The sequence below is a fragment of the Nicotiana tabacum genome, chromosome 10, assembly GCF_000715075.1.
Source record: "Nicotiana tabacum cultivar K326 chromosome 10, ASM71507v2, whole genome shotgun sequence".
NCBI lineage: Eukaryota > Viridiplantae > Streptophyta > Magnoliopsida > Solanales > Solanaceae > Nicotiana > Nicotiana tabacum.
This window is the reverse complement of record NC_134089.1, coordinates 147,283,095-147,302,702: the sequence shown is the minus strand read 5'-3', so window position 1 is coordinate 147,302,702 and position 19,608 is coordinate 147,283,095. Positions and strand designations below refer to the sequence as shown.

Sequence of the window (19,608 nt, the reverse complement as noted above, 5' to 3'; positions counted from 1 at the left end):
CCCCTAGATTGAAGGCACAAATAATGGATTTGGGAGCCTTTTAAGATGGATTGTATATATTTTATAAACAAAACTTAGTTATGCCGGGTAATTAGCTAAACATGGATATTAAGTATAATAAAGTTTCAAATAGCGTATAGTTACCCAAATTAATTCCCACACTCGGCCGCTTCCCTCCTCCCCGTCTCTGCACCATATCAAATTAAAGCGTACGTACGTTCATCTTCCACTCTAAATGCCTTTTGGAAGTGACTTTTATTGGCTTGAATTTGTGACTGTGTTCTAGTTTTCGTTTTAATAAGAAAATTTAACTAACTGCAAAAGCCTTTGGTGAGTCACGCGCAGTTTGGTGCTCACTGCTGCAGCGTTGCTAACGTGTAGTAATAATATTTAACTACTACTATAGATTATAGAAAAGGATTTTTCTTTGTGGTACAAGTTCTGGATGTAAATTAGGAAGGTTTTATACCAACAAGGGGCAAGTTTTTAAAGGAAGGTTTCATGTAAAGTTTTAATTGGAAAGTTTGTTGAAATTTGGGGATTAAAGTTTGTGTTTGATCCCGGAGTTGTTGTTTGTTGTGATGAAACTAAGAGAGTGCTAACTAGCGGATGGACTAGTTTGGTAGCTCAAGGGAGAAGATTTCTTTGTCTTTTATGATTCTTTAAATTTTGTGCTCATGGAAATCGATACAAATTCGGAAATTAAGGGTGGCTTGATGTTGCCAATTTTTGTTGCATTGTAGCTTAAATGGCTGGTCCCAAACTCGGCAAGATAGCGGGAGGGAAACCCCCTACCAAGAAGCAAAAGAAGGAACCTTTGCCTCCTAAGCCACTAGAAAAGGAGGATCTTTTTAGTGAAGATGAAGGTACGGATGGGGATTTTGAAGACGATGATGGAGGTCTTCGTGATGAAGAACAACAGGAAATGAACGCGGACTCTGATATGTCTTCTGACGTGGATGACCTCTTTGCTGCTGATATATTAGCAAGCAGTGACGGTATTGTGACTTAGTGCATCCACATTGTAATTTTAGCCATCCGCCAAGATTTATGACTCACTAGTCATTCTTCTTTGTTTTGGCATTTATGTTGCAGACGATGGTTCAGATGTTAATTCAGATTCGGATGTAAATTCTGATTCAGATGCAGATGACACTGATCTTATAAGGAAGTCAAAAGCTATTGATGAGGAAAGGGAAAGAGAAGTGGAGGACGCTGAAGCAGAACTGAAGCTCAATATTAAAGAAGAAGCTGATGAGTTCAGACTGCCAACTACTGAGGTTTGCTTAATGTTCAACTTCTTGATTAGAGATTTGACACTTATGCAGGGAAAAGTAAATATTGTTGAAGTTTGGCAAAATGCCAAAGTCCCACATTGGTTGGGAGTTAAGTTTGGAGGGGATTTTTCCCCTATAAAAGAAGGCCTAATGTTTAGGATTGAGACACACCTCTCATTTGCCTTCTCATCTGTTTAAGGCATTTGTATCTTCTCTCTTTAGTATTATTTCACTTGTATTTTTGGAGTGGAATAAAATATTGGTTGTGTCCGAGGAGTAGGCAAAATTAGCCGAACCTCGTAAATTCTGGTGTTTCCTTTATTGTTGTTTTATTGTCTTATTTATTATTTGGTGGCTGTCATAATTTTTGGTATAGTAGTTGTGACTTATTCACACTATATACATTTGGCTTCCGCAACAATTGGTATCAGAGCCAAGGTACTGTCTAAGTATGCTCTGTGGTTGCAGCATAGTCTGATCTTCCACATCAGAAAAGATTTATCTTGGTAACTGAGTCAAGGTTCTGTCTGAGTATGCTCTGTAGTTGCAGCTTAGTCTGATCTTCTACATCAGAAAGGAAATAATCTTGATTTGTGTCGTCAGCTATTAAATAATATTTGTGTCAAATATGGGGGACAATAAACAAGAAGAATCTACATCAAGTGTCAACAATACGTCATCATTGGCATCTTCGCTTATGACAAGAATTGTGTCAAATGCGAAATTTGCGGTAGAAATTTTTGACGGGTCCGGACATTTTGGGATGTGGCAAGGCGAGGTTCTAGATGTCCTTTTTCAACAAGGGCTAGATCTGGCCATTGAAGAAAAGAAACCAGATGTTATTGGAGAAGAAGATTGGAGAATTATCAACCGTGTTGCTTGCGGTACCATTCGATCCTACCTTGCTAGAGAGCAGAAATATCCATACACAAAGGAAACTTCTGCAAGTAAATTATGGAAAGCACTGGAGGATAAATTTTTGAAGAAAAACAGTCAAAATAAATTGTACATGAAGAAGAGACTGTTTCACTTCACCTATGTTCCTGGTACCACGATGAATGAACATATCACCAGTTTCAATAAGTTGGTCACAGATTTGCAAAATATGGATACAACTTATGATGATGGTGACTTGGCCTTAATGTTGTTGGCGTCACTTCCTGATGAGTACGAGCACCTTGAAACTACTCTACTCCATGGAAATGACGAAATTTCTCTCAGAGAAGTTTGTTCGGCTTTGTACAGCTATGAACAAAGAAAGCGAGAAAAACAGAAGGGCGGAGAAGGAGAAGCACTGTTTGTGAGGGGTCGTCCTCAAAATCAAACGAGGACAAAGAAGGGAAGATCCAAGTCAAGATCCAGACCCAGCAAAGATGAATGTGCCTTTTGTCGAGAAAAAGGGCAATGGAAGAAAGACTGTCCGAAGTTGAAGAATAAGGCCAAACATAACAATGGAAAGGCTATTATGGATTCAAATGTAGCTGATTGTGATGATTCAGACTTCTCATTAGTTACAACAGAGTCATCAACATCATCAGACATATGGTTGATGGACTCGGCTTGTAGCTATCATATGTGTCCCAACAGGGACTGGTTCGTGGAATTTCAAGAAGGAGAATATGGAGTCATCCACACAGCGGATAACAACCCTCTTACCTCATATGGCATTGGTTCAATACGATTAAGGAACCATGATGGAATGATCAGAACATTGATAGATGTTCGATATGTACCGGATTTGAAGAAGAATCTCATCTCTGTGGGAGCCCTAGAATCAAAAGGGTTCAAAATCATTGCAGAAAATGGAGTGATGAGAGTATGCTCCGGTGCACTAGTGGTAATGAAGGCTAATCGGAAGAATAATAATATGTATCGCTATCGTGGCAGTACAGTTATTGGGACAGCGACAGTAACATCCAGTGACGACAAAGAGGCAGAAGCAACCAAGCTATGGCACATGCGCTTGGGACATGCTGGAGGAAAATCCTTGAAAACTCTATCAGATCAAGGATTGTTAAAAGGAGTAAAGGCTTGCAACTTGGAGTTTTGTGAGCATTGTGTTAAAGGGAAACAGACAAGGGTTAAATTTGGTACAACGATCCATAATACTAAAGGCATTTTGGATTATGTACACTCTGATGTTTGGGGTCCTTCCAAAACACCTTCATTGGGTGGGAAGCACTATTTTGTAACCTTTGTTGATGATTTTTCCCGAAGAGTATGGGTGTATACAATGAAGAGCAAAGATGAAGTGTTGGGAATTTTTCTCAAATGGAAGACGATGGTGGAGAATCAGACAGGCAGGAGAATCAAGTGTATTCGCACAGACAATGGAGGTGAATACAAAAATGATCATTTCAATAAAGTCTGTGAAAATGATGGCATCATCCGACACTTCACTGTTAGACATACACCACAACAGAATGGAGTGGCAGAACGTATGAACCGGACCTTGCTGGAGAAGGTACGGTGTATGTTGTCCAATGCTGGCTTGGGCAAAGAATTTTGGGCTGAGGCAATTACATATGCATGCCACCTCATTAATCGTCTACCATCTGCTGCTATTGATGGCAAAACACCATTTGAAAAATGGTACGGAAAACCTGCTGTAGATTATAACTCTTTGCACGTGTTTGGCTCAACTGCATATTATCATGTGACGGAGTCAAAATTGGATCCAACGGCAAAGAAGGCTATTTTTATGGGAATTACTTCTGGAGTCAAAGGATATCGCTTATGGTGTCCGATGACAAAGAAAGTAATATTCAGCAGAGATGTTACCTTTGATGAATTTGCTATGGTAAATAAGGTAACAGAAGATACCAAACAAAATGAAGGTGCTTCTAAGCAGGTGGAGTTTGAGGGAAAATTTATTTTTCCTACACAAGAAGCAGAGGAGGAAACAAATGAAGATTACCCTCTGGAAGGAGAGCCAGTAGAGGAGATTCCAACTCAGGAATCTCAACAACAACTTGAATCAATAGCAACCAGCAGGCCAAAAAGAACAATAACGAAACCTGTTCGTCTCATAGAGACGGTTGCTTGTGCAACCTCAATTGTAGCTGATGATGTTCCTACTACTTATAAAGACGCTGTCCAAAGTTCAGAAGAAGATAAGTGGAGGATTGCCATGAATGATGAAATACAGTCCCTTCATCAGAATCATACATGGAGATTGGCCAATCTCCCGAAGGGAAAGAAAACAATTGGGTGCAAATGGGTATTTGCAAAGAAAGAAGGATTTCCTAACCAATTAGATGTTCGCTACAAAGCAAGATTGGTGGCCAAAGGATATGCTCAAAAGGAGGGAATTGATTACAATGAAGTGTTTTCTCCAGTTGTAAAACATTCCTCCATTAGAATTATGTTGGCTTTGGTAGCACAATTGGATTTGGAACTAGTTCAGATGGATGTAAAAACTGCGTTTTTACATGGAAACTTGGAGGAGGAAATCTACATGACTCAGCCAGAAGGATTCAAAGTTGCTGGAAAAGAAAATATGGTGTGCAAACTTGAAAAATCGCTGTACGGATTGAAACAATCTTCTAGACAATGGTACAAGCGATTTGACGAGTTTATGTTGCGGCAAGGGTACAAGAGAAGCAAATACGATCATTGTGTGTATTTGCACAAGCTTAAAGATGGTTCCTTTGTATATCTTCTCCTATATGTTGATGATATGTTGATAGCTTCCAAGAATTTGGAAGAAATTGATAAGTTGAAGATTCAACTGAAGAAGGAGTTCGAGATGAAGGATTTGGGTGAGGCAAAGAAAATTCTTGGCATGGAGATAATTAGAGATAGACGTTCAAAGAAACTTTGTTTATCTCAAAAGGAATATTTGAAGAGAGTACTTCAACGTTTTGGCATAGATGACAAGACTAAGCCAGTTAGTACTCCACTTGCTTCCCATTTTAAGCTAAGTACTACTATGTCGCCAATGGATGAAGCTGAACGAGAGTATATGTCAAAGGTACCATACGCAAATGTTGTTGGTAGCTTGATGTATGCAATGGTTTGCACAAGGCCTGACATTTCACAAGCTGTTGGAGTTATTAGCAGATATATGCACAATCCAGGGAAGGAGCATTGGCAAGCTGTGAAGTGGATTCTACGGTATATTCATAATACTGTAGATGTCGGGTTAGTTTTTGAGCAGGAAGACAATCAGTCTGTAGTTGGATATTGTGACTCAGATTTTGCGGGTGATATGGACAAACGAAGATCAACTACTGGTTATGTGTTTACTTTTGCAAAGGCACCAGTTAGTTGGAAGTCTACTTTGCAGTCAACAGTTGCTTTGTCTACAACAGAGGCAGAGTACATGGCTATTACAGATGCTGTGAAAGAGGCAATTTGGCTTCAAAGATTGCTAAAGGAGCTTGGTGTTGAACAAAAAGGTATCACAATTTTTTGTGATAGTCAAAGTGCTATTCAATTAGCGAAGAACCAAGTTTATCATGCAAGGACGAAGCACATTGATGTTCGGTATCATTTCGTACGAGAAATCATAGAAGAAGGTGGAGTCACGGTGAAGAAAATTCATACTACAGAGAATCCTGCTGATATGCTGACAAAGGTGGTGACTGCGGTCAAGTTTCAACATTGTTTGGATTTGATCAACATTGTTGAACACTGAAGATTGAAGATGAAGACACAACCAAAATTCGTTATTGAGAGAGAATTGAAAATGTGGAATTTTGCCAAGGTGGAGATTTGTTGAAGTTTGGCAAAATGCCAAAGTCCCACATTGGTTGGGAGTTAAGTTTGGAGGGGATTTTTCCCCTATAAAAGAAGGCCTAATGTTTAGGATTGAGACACACCTCTCATTTGCCTTCTCATCTGTTTAAGGCATTTGTATCTTCTCTCTTTAGTATTATTTCACTTGTATTTTTGGAGTGGAATAAAATATTGGTTGTGTCCGAGGAGTAGGCAAAATTAGCCGAACCTCGTAAATTCTGGTGTTTCCTTTATTGTTGTTTTATTGTCTTATTTATTATTTGGTGGCTGTCATAATTTTTGGTATAGTAGTTGTGACTTATTCACACTATATACATTTGGCTTCCGCAACAAATATGTCATTGTATTTTTAGGAGCTTGAAGAAGAAACACATAGACCCCCGGATCTCTCAAAGAGAGTGAGTTTCTTTTCCTTCATCTTCCCTTTCTGAATTATTTTTCTTTCGAGAAGTAACTTTATTATTGAAATATAATAAAAATAAATGCAGTTGTTCGAGTGCTTTCAAATTTTAAGTCATTGAGGCAAGAAGGTGTGACACGTAAGGATTACGTTGATCAACTTAAAAGGGACTTGGGTTCATATTATGGATACAATGATTTTCTGATTGAAGATTAGTGGAGGTAATTTCTATCTCAAACTAGTCTAGACTCTGCACTCTTTCCCTTTTTAAGTTGCACTTTTGATTTAATGTGAATGATATGTGACCTTACTGCAGATGTTCCTATATGTGACTTCATGTACATCATTCTTAGTCATTGGTTTACGTTAACCTGTGCTGTCAATCTGTTTGCTTGCTCTAGTGAAATTTCTTCAGGTTTTTGTTTGTTTAAAAAAAATAGATTGTATTGAATGAACATCTTCTCCTGATGTGTCTTATATACTGCCTGTTGTTTGTCATAAGCTTTAGAGACATAATAATATATGCCATGATATTTTTTTCTAACTTCTCTCTTCTCCCTGGTTCTGGTTTTGAAGTTAATTGTAAGTAAAACTGTCTTCTATATTGTTGGTTAACATCATTTGCCATTTCAATCATTGTCTGAATGGAACTGACATATTTCACCTTGGAAAATCAAGTTTTATTTATGCAAATGAGATGAAGGAGACAAGACTTAAATCGCTCACTGCTAATTTACATCGCATGGGGGTAACAAACACTATTGTCTGTAACTATGATGGAAGAGAGGTTAGAACCAGGATATTTTGCAATCTACCATTTAGAACTTGCTGCATTTTTGTTTTTATATTTATATCTCATACAATGTTGTTCTACCTTCTTCCCCGCAATGATCACTCATTCTTGTTGGCTGAAGTAGCTCTATACTAATTTCATTGAGCTATAGGCACTAATTTGACAGATTTTGCTGGCCTTGTGTCTCTGTTTCTTGGTTTACATAGTGATAATATATGGTTAAGTCCTCTGATCTAATACCTTGTCTGGGAATCATTTCAGCTGCCTAAAGTCTTCGGTCAGAACACTGCTGATAGGATTTGCTGGATGCTCCCTGCAGTGGCACTGGGGTATGTGGTAATGTTTGATGTATATGTTTGCCTGCAATCATATTTAATCAGATGATTTTCGTTTGTTCTGCAGGTAATCTCCAAGGACGAGTCTGTTAAAACTTCCAAAACCGCTGCTGATATACAAAACTGCTCACAACTGCAGAAGGTATAAATGAGTTTGACGTGTAAATGTGGCGATTTTGTGTCATCCATATTCCTAGACTTGCAATCATGAAAATTTCAGTGAACTGGTTGTATGCTTGAGAGCTTGTTATGCTTCATAAGACAACCCGTATAAAGCATATTGCCAGCATCTGACTTCTCGGGCTGTTAGAAAATACGGGTTTCTGGAATTCTGTAGTTTTGGAGAGATTTAAGTTACCGAACATTATCTTCTTTGTTTCTAATAATTGATTTCATTGATCTTATTTGTTGTATAGGGGCACGGATTTTGCAATTCTAGTTGCCTTTATTTTTGCGTGTGTTGTTATCTGCACCCTCCGAAAGCAGGAGGGTGTTGGTCCTCCCAAAGCAGGAGGGTGTTGGAAAGTCCATCTTGTTAATTTTGCTCCATAATGTATTTTTTTCTTATATTCCCCCGTTTCACATATTGTTTTTGCCTACTTGCTTTTGAGAAACCTTTTTCATCTGTCAATTTTCATTTGCAGGAACTGATACTTGCAGCAATTGACATGGTTGATGCCAACTCAAAATCAGGTGGATACATAGTGTATTCTACCTGCTCCATTATGGTTGACGAGGTATTTTTATAAACTTATGTTTCTAAATGAATCTTCAAAAAAAAGGGTACCTTTCTTCTAAGTGTTTGTATGCATGTCAATTTCTACTTATGCAGTTATAGACTATGCACTCAAGAAGAGAGATGTTAAACTTGTGCCATGTGGTCTTGATTTTGGGAGGCCTGGGTATAGCTTGTGTCAGTTATGTGCATTTACTTGAAAGGTTGTTTGATTCTACAACTAATTAGAGCTGTTTTAATCCCAGATTTATTCGCTTTAGGCGGTACCGCTTCCACACATCCTTGGACAAGACAAGGCGATTCTATCCTCATGTGCACAACTTGGACAAGACAAGCTTAATATTTCATTAAGCTTGTGGAAATTGAAATGATTATGGATTTTCTACTTATAAAAGATAGGAGTAGAAGAAGTGATTATGGTTTCTGGGACGGAAAAATAAATTGTGACTGACACATGTGGCTGTAAATAAATAAAATATTATAAACATTTCTGCATTGAAGTTGCTGAGAACATTTTGCCCCATATGTCCTTTTTCCCCCTCAGTTGAAAAAAAATGAGCAATTCCAAGTCTGCTGCAAAATCGTCGGCTCAGTCTGAAGAAATACAAGGTGCTGATACCATTGACCTACAGAATGCTGAAGGGGATGACAAGCATTTAGAGCAAAAAGGCATTGTAAAAGAGAATGGGAAATTGAATGAAAATGTCCAAAAGCATTCGGATAAAAAAGGTGTTGGACAAAACGGCGGTGTAACTAAAAATGGGAGGGCAGAAATCCAATCGGTGGCAACCAAAAAGGAGGGAAAAGAAGAAACCCCCACCCAGAGAGGAAATTGCAAAAGCTAGGTAAAGTTCTTTAGTTCCACGATAACGAGTTGGTAAACACTGATGTGCTAATGGAACAGAGTTAATTTCAGATCATATAACCTATTCTTGTCTTCAACGTTTTTGCAGGGAAGAGAAGAGGATGGCTCTTAGGGAAGCAAAGCGAAAAGCCATGACGAAGAAAAAAGCTGGAAACCAATGAGTTCTCTGTAACATGGGAGTTTTGCGATATGAGGAGGATATTTTGTCAGAGGCGACATGAGCAAACACAAAACTAAAGTTGTTCTCTGGCAATGTTGTTAAGCTTAACTCTGGAATTATTAGCAGCTGCCAGCTGGTGGTAATATTTCTGTTGTTGGTTGATGAGTTTGAGATAAAGACGGTTGGAGACCATGTATGGTTTGCTTTAGAAAAATGAAAATTAGGATTCGTGGTTGCACGAATCCATATTCCTTTCCAGACCAAAGTCACTAAGGAGGGGCCGAGCCAGACTCAATTCCTCTGAGCTTTGACTTCTCTTCTGAGATGATTGGAGGCTGACGAAAGGACATTCTTGAAGAATGCTTTCTTTTGAAAATGTCTTGTATAAGGACGACCCAAAGCCCCTTCTCGGCTAGGTTGGCACATAATATAAAAAAATATCCAATGAAGCTTTCTTTTATCTTCATCATTGGTTCAATATTTAGCTAACATTTTTTCCAACTGGTCCAAAATTTTGTATCTGTAGTTGATGTTGTACTTTATTCCTTTTGAGAGTGAGCAATGAAAATTATAAAGAGAAAAGTACTTAGTATTCCGTCATCTATGTCAATCCTCATTGATATATTCTGTCTATTTTAATCCTTAGCTATAGTTGATATATCTAAAATAGGCTTATGTTTATGATTTCCTCAAGACTGTGTGTTTCTTATTCTTAATCCTTCGTTGTCCATGCCTAAAATAAGAGTTACTGTAAAAGATTTTGCTTCGATTTATGACTGTCACTTATATGCTCCTGTTAAAGGAACATTTTGGTCTTGATTCAAGCTTGGAACACTAGGATACAAATATTAACACAATTAAGATTCCGTGATCCTTATATTATTTCTTTCATACAACAGCTAATTGAAAGCCTTGCCTCTTGTGCAGCACGCAGAGAGTGCAAGTCACTGCCATTAGCAAGGCTATTGAACTCCACAGATTTGGATGGCACTGTTGGGTAGCGTCGTTGACAGAATGTCACCAGTCTTTTAACTGAGTACAGGTATTTCCTAGTTGTCTCATTGTTCATGATATGAGCAGCACTAACATTATTCGTGTGAATCTTCTCGCGAGCTGAACGTTCGTGAATACCAACCATAGTCACACCAATAGGCCAAGGCGCATTGCCAATTGATATCTGAATATATCGATCCATTGCAGCTGAATATTCCCTCTTCCTACAGCATTCAACTATCATAATTAGTGCTTGCCTTATGTCCTCAGCAAGTAACTTTTTCCTGCACAGCTCGAATAATGGATTCAAGTCCCTAGCACATTCCATACATGTAGCTACCCTCTGGTTTTGATCTGCTTGATTAGGACTAGTGATGTTATCATCAATCTCCTCATTCCACTCATTCATTAGCCTTTTGAAGAACACCAAAATCTTATCCTCATCACACAATTCCTCAAAATTTGTTTTCATCCTCTTCAAATCTTCATCATCGTCTTTATCCTGATCTGTTGTGGTCTTGCGCTTCTTAATTTCACTCAGCGTCATCCCTGACTGTCGCTTCTTCAATTCCAGAATAGATCTCAAAAAGTCATTGGTTTGCCCCTCAGTCATATCACTATCATCAATTTCAAACAATCCAGCTTTCAATACAAAATTCAACCTATCAAGCCTTGCCGCCTCAACTTCTCCGAATAAAGTCACCGGTTGTTTTAAAAACCTTAGGCGGCGAAGAACTTCTTCTCGCGGAAGGGAGGCTGATGAAGAAGATGATGCATATTCTTCTGGTTTGATCTTCAGGCATTGTATGTCGGATTTATTAACGGTAGAATTCCTCTTCTGTTCTAATAATTGCTTTTTACGTAGGGCTTTTGCTTCGGCTTCACGTTGTTCCTCTTCGCGAACTCTTTTTAGGCGTTTCTGTTCAATCTCCAACTTATTGAAAAATTTCCGGCCGCGGAGGTCTTGGGCTAGGATTTCTCTTAGCTTTTCTGCTTCCTGTTTCACTGTATCCATGTCGTGAATGGGAGGTTTAGCTACAAAAGGAGAGAATCTCATAATCAACCAAACTCATTCGCATTTATTTATAGAAGCTTTGCATAGCAAAACTTAAACCCAAGCCGTGTGGGATTCGAATTCCCTCACAGCAAAACTAAGACCTATTCCCGTTTTGTGTTATGAATTTGCATCTAATTCTCTTACTATAAAATTATGACATTAATATTCAATCATATTTTAAATTTTTTCACAATTGCGCGAAGCGCGGGTAAGTACACAAGTTACTAGTATAATTTAAGTTATATGACACGTAGAAAGTTACTAGATATGATATATCAATCTCTCCTCTCTATGGTTGGTTTTTGCATAGAAATGGAGTAATTCCAAAACACTAAAGTGCCCGTATGTTGCAGAGAATTAATAATGTTTTTTCTATTGTTTGATTAGTAAAATAAGGAAACTTTACTTGTCCAAGAATTTAAAACTTTATTCCATTCAAGATTTTACTTCGTCCAATTATTACTAGTACGCGTTATGCTATTATTTCATACTATTGAATTTGTCTATAGAACTAATAGGGGAATTACCACATAAGTAACACGACTATCATTAATGTACATAAAGTAATTTTCCTGAACTTCTGGTTATTGAAATTGTATAAAAGAATTTCTACGCTATCTTGTCACTTAAAAAGATAAGTACATGTAACTATCAATAATAAGTAAAATTAATTACTATCTGAAACACTAATAGTATAAAAAGCATTTATACTGTCTGTATATAAAAGTAAGATCTTATTTATATATATTCAAGGATTGCACCAATAAATAACAATACCTCATGTGTTACAAGATCGTTGAGCAATCTTGCAATTATACATGAAGCGACGAGAATTGTAGGTTCAGATGATATCCAATCAAATGCCGCCTTAGTTGCTACCTCTCCCATGCCTAACCAAGAAGTAGTGGCAAGCAATAGGTAAGTGCTCGATGGAATTCCATTCTTTATATACTCCTCCATTGTTGGGACATTCATCCCATGATACCATTTGGCCTCTTGGAAGTAAGCCTTCAACACAAAGTTATTAATAATTTTTTTTTATAATCAGTAACTCCTAATAAGTATTTCTCAAATGACAATATAGCTAATCAATTTAAGCTTTTTGTGACATTGTTATTCTTAGGTAAGATTTTATCAATTTTAATTTTGAAAATTTCTTTCCGCTGAAGCAACGGTAACATGAGTTATGAATATTGTTCCATAAGCAATTTAGGCATTTGGAAAAAATTAAATCTTTTTTATTTGATTAAGTATATCAATTAGACCGTTATCTTCTATTTGTACTATTTTTCTTAATACTTTTAATTCAGAAAATAAATCTAAACCATCAATATCGAATTGATTATTATGCTTTAAGGAAAATTCAAGATTAAGGCAATATTTTTTTCAAATTTTCAATATCTAGTGATCTTAGTTTTTACTGCCAAATAAAAAACCAAAAATATTTTCATATGCTTCGAATTGAAATCTATTTTGAAGTGAAAAAATAGTCTTGTCTATTATGTATAAAAGTAATCAACTCTAAAGGACACTTCGAAAGATTTTGAGATTTCATTATCAACATTCACATCAATTGTTACTTCTTATATATCACACGTTTCTTACGTAATTCAGATTCGATATTTATTTCAAGTGCAATTTCCTTGTTAGAAATCATAGCAGTTGCAAATCCTTCTTCTCTATATTTTTTAAAGAAAGAAATCAAACCTTTTCACTTTACTAAACTCTTTTTTAAACTTATACATAGTCTATTAGGTGTAACAGAAAATGGAGTCCCCACAAATATGGGGCCTAAAGCAATTGCTTTACATGTTTTATGGAAGGACCGTCCATGGTGGACAAGCAATAGGTAAGTGCTCGATGAAATTCCAGTCTTCATATACTCCTCCTTGTTGGGACATTCATTCCATGATACCATTTGGCCTCTTAGAAGTAAGCCCTCAACAGCTTCATCTGAAAGTTCCTTAAATAGTAACGAAGCGACTACATTCAAAGGCGAATGGATCTTTGTTCGTTACGTTCAACTAAATTCAGTAATTTCGGCGTGAAATACAAGTATATATGTACAAAATTTTAAAAAATCCCAACAAATATTAAATTCCTAACCCATATTTTTAAAATACATTGAATTCAATGGTGGTAAGAAATTAAAAGTTGTACCTATCAAATTTTAAATTTTGTATCCGTTTTTGACTATATTCTCCTTAAACTTTTAATCTGATTGATCAGTTAAGAAGTTGTTCACTACTTTATTATCCCAGTTATGGAATATTTGACTCGAAATGACTTATTTTCATAAGTCAGGGGGAGCTATGGCGGGGATGAAACAGTGTGGGTGGTGACGAGAGGGGGCACCCGGGTGTCAAAAAATACAATTTGTCACATCAGCGCGTGTAAAGTTAGCGCATTATATATAGGAATTTTTACCTCCTATAGCAAAAGTTAATACCTTATTTATTTTAAATAAATACCATTTAAAAAAATTATATTCTATAGATACTTTTTAATGTTTATAGCAAAATATCTAATTTTGGTTACCTCCTATCCCTAAACCACTAAATATGCTATTCAGTTACATTATTTTTTTCTCTACTTTGATACATGTCATTTTCTTCCCATTCCCTGAAAACACGATGCTCAATCTCAACAAAGATCGTGCCACTAAAAGCCCAAACAATACCAAGAATACCAACGCGCCACAGATATCGCCGCCATCTTTAGTACCCGACTAATGCTTGGACCCAATTACAGTCAAAACAGTTACATAAAGAAACAATTGTTCCATTTGCTATCTCTTGGTACAATTGTTCCAATTGTTCCAATACAGTTACATAAAGAAACATATGAATCTCACAGTATTCCATTTGCTATCAATTAGCAGTGTAATCCCCAAATCGGCTACTGTACAAGATGCGTGTGAACAGTGAGATTCAGGGTTTTTGCTCGATGGCAGATTCGTCGGAAATTAAGGTTTGTTCTTGAACAAAGACGACGGAGTTTGGGGCTGAGCAACTTGATTTTCTGTTAATATATTTCAATTTATTTTCAACGTATCGCGCTGTATTTTCATGTATTTCATTGTATTCGTTATCTTTTTTTTTTAATTGTAATTCAATGTATCTCGCTGTATTCCATGTATTTCATTGTATTCATTGTCTTTTTTTTCATTGCATTTCAATGTATCCCGTTGTATTTTATGTATTTCCTTGTATTCACTATCTCGTTATATGCCATGAATGTATTCATATATTTTTTTTAATTAATATAATTTATGTATTCATATGTATTATATAATTTCTCTGAAAATTGCTATATTTTTGGAGTATTTTTTGGTTGAGAATCTTTTTATAACTGGAAATACAAAATTTGTGTGTTATAATTGAGTTTGTTGAGTTATATTAGGAGTCTATTATGTTAATTGATTCACTTTTCGTTTAAAAACAGTGTAATCCCCTATTTTTAAAGCTTTGAGATCTATATAGCCTATAACCAAACTCATCAAGGCCATAACCAATGAAGATGCACTGCCTTGTCATGGCAGTTAATTTTGACCTCTCATCTTTAGGTACATGTACAAAAGCTTTGCAACCAAACACTTTCAAGTGGTCATAGGAAACATCCTTGCCATACCAAACTCTGTTTGGAACATCACTTTGCAAAGTAACCGTAGGGGATATATTAATAACATGTGCGGCGTTCAACAAAGCCTCACCTCAAAAGGAATTTGGCAACTTTGCTTCAGAAAGCAAACATCTGACTCTTTCCATCAATGTCATGTTCATCCTTTCTGCTAAACCATTAAGTTGAAGAGTCTTAGGATGAGTCTTCTGGTGTCTGATACCCTGTCGCTTGCAGTATTCGTTAAACGGTCCACAATATTCACCACCATTATCAGTACGAATACACTTCAGTTTCTTTCCAGTTTCTCTTTCAACTAAAGCCTGAAACTGCTTAAAGAAACCCAACACTTGGTCTTTACTCTTCAAGATGTAGATCCAAAGTTTCCTTGAGCAATTATCAATAAAGGTAGCAAAATAAAGTGCACCACCCAAAGTCCTTGTCTTTATTGGGCCAGATAGATCTAAATGCACCAACTCAAGCAACTCTGTCTTTCTTGAAGGAGAATGAGACCGGAAAGAAACTCTTTTTTGTTTTCAGCCAAACAGTGCTCATATTTTTCTAATTTTGCACTTTCAAAATTTGACAATAGTTTCTTCCTGGCCAGAACATTTAGTCTTTTCTCGCTAATGTGGCTAAGCCTCTTATGACATGACGTTGAAAAGCTATTGCTCTCAACGACATTCACCATATCAACACAGGTAAAGGCCGTAGTCCAGTATAGACCACGACATTTTTCCCCACGAGCCACAATCATGGAACCGTTAGTGAGCTTCCACTTTCCAGCACCATTGATACTGATATATCCCTCATCATCTAAAACACCAACAGAGATCAAGTGCAAACAAACATCAGGTGCATGTTTTACATTGTTTAAAACTAGTTTAGTTCCAATACTAGTTTCTAAACAAATCGTTCCAACACCAGCCACCTTAGATGCAGTCTCATTACCCATACTCAAAGTTCCAAAGTCACCCTGAGTATAGGATGCGAAAAATTCCTTCCTTGATGTCACATGAGATGCGGCACCACTGTCCACAACCCAGCTTGACTCATCAAAAACAATATTTATCAGATCCGCATCAAGGACAGTAACAAGATCTTCTGTAGTGACGGTGGCCACATTCTTCCTTGTCTCTATTCTCCTTTTTCAAAATCCGGCAGAACTTCTTTGTGTGCCCTTTCTTCCTGCACTGATAGCACTCAATATCTTTAAGTCTGCTTTTGGATTTGCTTATATTATGTTCTCTATTTTGAGAACCCCGATTCTTGCTTCTCCCCCTAGAGTCAGTCACCAAGACATCTGATGAGGAGGAACCTTGAGATTTTCTTCTCATCTCTTCATTTAAAAGGCTGCTCTTGGCAAGATTCATAGAGATCACACCATCCGGAGCAGAATTTGATAATGAAGTTCTAAGAATTTCCCGAGAATCTGGTAGGGAACCAAGCAGAAACATGCCTTGAATTTCTTCATCAAATTTAATTCTCATAGCAGATAACTGGTTCATGATCCCCTGAAAATTATTCAGATGATCTGTCATCGCGGAACCATCATGGAATTTTAAACCCAACATTTGCTTTATCAGAAACATCTTATTGTTTTCAGTTTTCTGAGCATACAAACTTTCAAGGTGCTCCCATAGGATCCAAGCATGTGTCTCCCCAGAAATATGGTTTAAAACATTATCGTCAGCCCACTGTCTAATAAAGCCGCAAACCTGCCTGTGTAACAAATTCCACTCTTCATCTGATTTATTATCAGACTTTATAGTGGTGAAGGCAGGTTGGTGAAAATTCTTGACATAGAGCAAATCTTTCATTTTGCCCTTCCAAATGACATAATTTGTGCCATTTAAAGTAACCATTCTACTAGTGTTGGCTTCCATCGTTTGTCAGAAATACAAATACTATTTATTAGGAGACCAAAGTAATTCTTTTCTGATGTGGAAGTTCAGACTGTACTGCAACCACGGAGCATACTCAGACAGAACCTTGGCTTTGATATCACTTGTTGGGAATAAACCCCGTAAAAATAATATTCACGGTATTCGCGATAAACGCGAAACACTAAGTTATGGTTAAATCAACAAGAGTAAAAAACTAGCAATAATGACACCAAGATTTTATGTGGAAACCCTTCTTAATAAGGGAAAAAACCACGGCCCCGAGAAGAGCAACTGATATCACTATAGTAAGGAATTTTACACTTTGTAGGTCCGAGTAAAATACTCCAAAGACCACTACAATACTCAAAAGAAATAACCCTCTTTTGATATTCCCACCTCACTACAATATTGTTCACTCTCTATTTTCTTATATACAGTCTATTTCTCACAATGCCTGAGAAATACTCTCTACAACTATTGTGTTGCTTCTCTTTCTGTGTGGTGTATTACAAATGGCTCAGAAGCTCTCTATTTATAGAGATTCTATATCCCTACAGATGTCATCAGTGACATCAAAAGAAAGAAATATTCGAACTCTTCAATTTGAGCAATTCAACAAAAACGGTGGCTGCCAAAAATGACTTAGAGGTCTTTAACACATCTATTTTTCTTCTTCTTCATTTATGGGAATAGACCCCACAATATACTCCTCCTTGTTGGGACATTCATTCCATGATTACCATTTGGCTTCTTAGAAGTAAGCCCTCAACAGCTTCATCTGAAAGTTCCTTAAATATTAACGAAGTGACTACATTCAAAGGCGAATGGATCTTTGTGCATTACGTTCAACTAAATTCAATAATTTCGGCGTGAAATACAAGTATATATGTACAAAATTTTAAAAAATCCCAACAAATATTAAATTCCTAACCCATATTTTTAAAATACATTGAATTCAATGGTGGTAAGAAATTAAAAGTTGTACCTATCAAATTTTAAATTTTGTATCCGTTTTTGACTATATTCTCCTTAAACTTTTAATCTGATTGATCAGTTAAGAAGTTGTTCACTACTTTATTATCCCAGGTATGGAATATTTGACTCGAGATGACTTATTTTCACAAGTCAGGGGGAGCTATGGCGGGGATGAAACTGTGGGTGGTGCTGAGAGGGGGCATCGGGCTGTCAAAAAATACAATTTGCCACTTCAGCGCGTGTAAAGTTAGCGCATTATATATATTCTCTGTACTAGTCAGTCATAAGGTGCTTAATAGGTATAGATTGACACAGGTTAGAGCATCTAATATAAACAAATGTCAGTTAGAGTGTCAAAGTTGAAAGCAACTGCCAAGTTTAGGGTGTTGTCTATATATTCAACCTAATAACAATCAAAACTAAAACATCTATTTATATAATTTAGGGTAAAAAGAGGGTGAGGACTTTATAAACATATACTCAATACAGTTAATACAAAAATATAATTATAAAATGGGAGCTATATATATATTTTATAACAAATTCTTAAAAATTTATCTATTTATACTTTAATTTTTTTAAAATTATGGTTTAGAGAATATTTCATTGATGACAAACAAAATTTAAAAGTACATACACACAATATCTAATCAGAACGAAAGTACAGGGTCGGTGCTAGAAGTAATTTAAGCAAGGGGTTCAAAAAAATCCTCTCATAAAACATTGCATTGCTTAATCCCGAGGAAATAAGCATAGATGTTGGTATAATGCTGAAGGAGGTTCAAAAATTATTCTAGGTCACAAGTTCAAATCCAATTTATGATATTTTAGTATTTTTATAAATTTCCTTGTATCATTTTTGTTTTTTATATTTTATTTTATAATTTTATATAACTCAAACACTTAGTCTAATAATATTTACGTAATTTTTTAAAAATATAGGGTATACGTTCAAAGCGCGTATCCTGAGACTAATATACAAAAAACACGAAGGTCCTTAGTGAAATATCATTCGTCTTTTTTACCCTTTAAAAATAGATTTCACATGGGTCAAAGTTATAAGTTAATTATTTTCTAATATTTAAAAATTCGAAGCCAACTAAAAATTTAATTATCAAATCTTTTCTTATATAAACTAAACAAATCCTTATATGTAGGATTATTAATCCCACTCCACTTAAAGTTTATGTATTTGGTTACGTTATGACTCGATGTAGTCTCAATTTGACATTTCACTTGAACATATTCGATGGATTTCAAATTTTACACTATAATAAATTGATTAAAGAAATAATTAAGTGTTAAAATTTATTATAATAAAATATTGGTTGATTATTTTACCTTTTAAAAATAAACTTTATATTAAAAATGTAAAACATAATAATTTTATATGATGAAAATATAGCTATAATTAAACATTATTATAGTTACCATTAAAAATGAAAATTTTGAAATTAGCTAATATTAAGAATATGAATCAACAAGAATTATTTTCCTTAACGTACAGAATAATATTTAAGTCTTCAAATCAACTAACTGCTTTTCATAAGATATTCTCACAAAAGTCCTTAAAATTAGAATAAGGCATATGTAGAATTGAGCTAGCTAAATAAGAATAATATTAATTATTTTTAGAAACTTACACTTTTTAAAAAATTATTTCATAAATATAATATGCTTCTTTTAACATAAGAATAATATACTAACAGTGCAAACTTACCAACTCAAAGTTAACCTAGTGAAATTAATTGACCGTTTTGTTCTTAGGAAAAA

The 19,608-nt window shown here is 35.9% G+C and overlaps 2 protein-coding genes and 1 pseudogene across 2 annotated transcripts; 2 read left to right on the top strand and 1 right to left on the bottom strand.

Annotated features, from left to right (window-relative positions):
- The first annotated feature begins 222 nt into the window (after positions 1–222).
- LOC142164789 (uncharacterized) lies at positions 223–1,475 on the top strand. The gene is made up of 2 exons (XM_075223394.1): positions 223–998; positions 1,096–1,475. The coding sequence occupies exons 1-2, from the start codon at positions 749–751 to the stop codon at positions 1,473–1,475; spliced, it is 630 nt and encodes a 209-aa protein (XP_075079495.1). The 5' UTR covers positions 223–748.
- A 5,236-nt stretch (positions 1,476–6,711) lies between these two features.
- On the top strand, positions 6,712–9,897 carry LOC142165449 (uncharacterized; annotated as a pseudogene).
- A 129-nt stretch (positions 9,898–10,026) lies between these two features.
- LOC142164932 (uncharacterized) lies at positions 10,027–11,476 on the bottom strand. Its single transcript, XM_075223614.1, has one exon. It carries the CDS (start codon positions 11,354–11,356, stop codon positions 10,181–10,183), a length of 1,176 nt encoding a protein of 391 aa, XP_075079715.1. The 5' UTR covers positions 11,357–11,476; the 3' UTR covers positions 10,027–10,180.
- Positions 11,477–19,608: the final 8,132 nt, after the last annotated feature.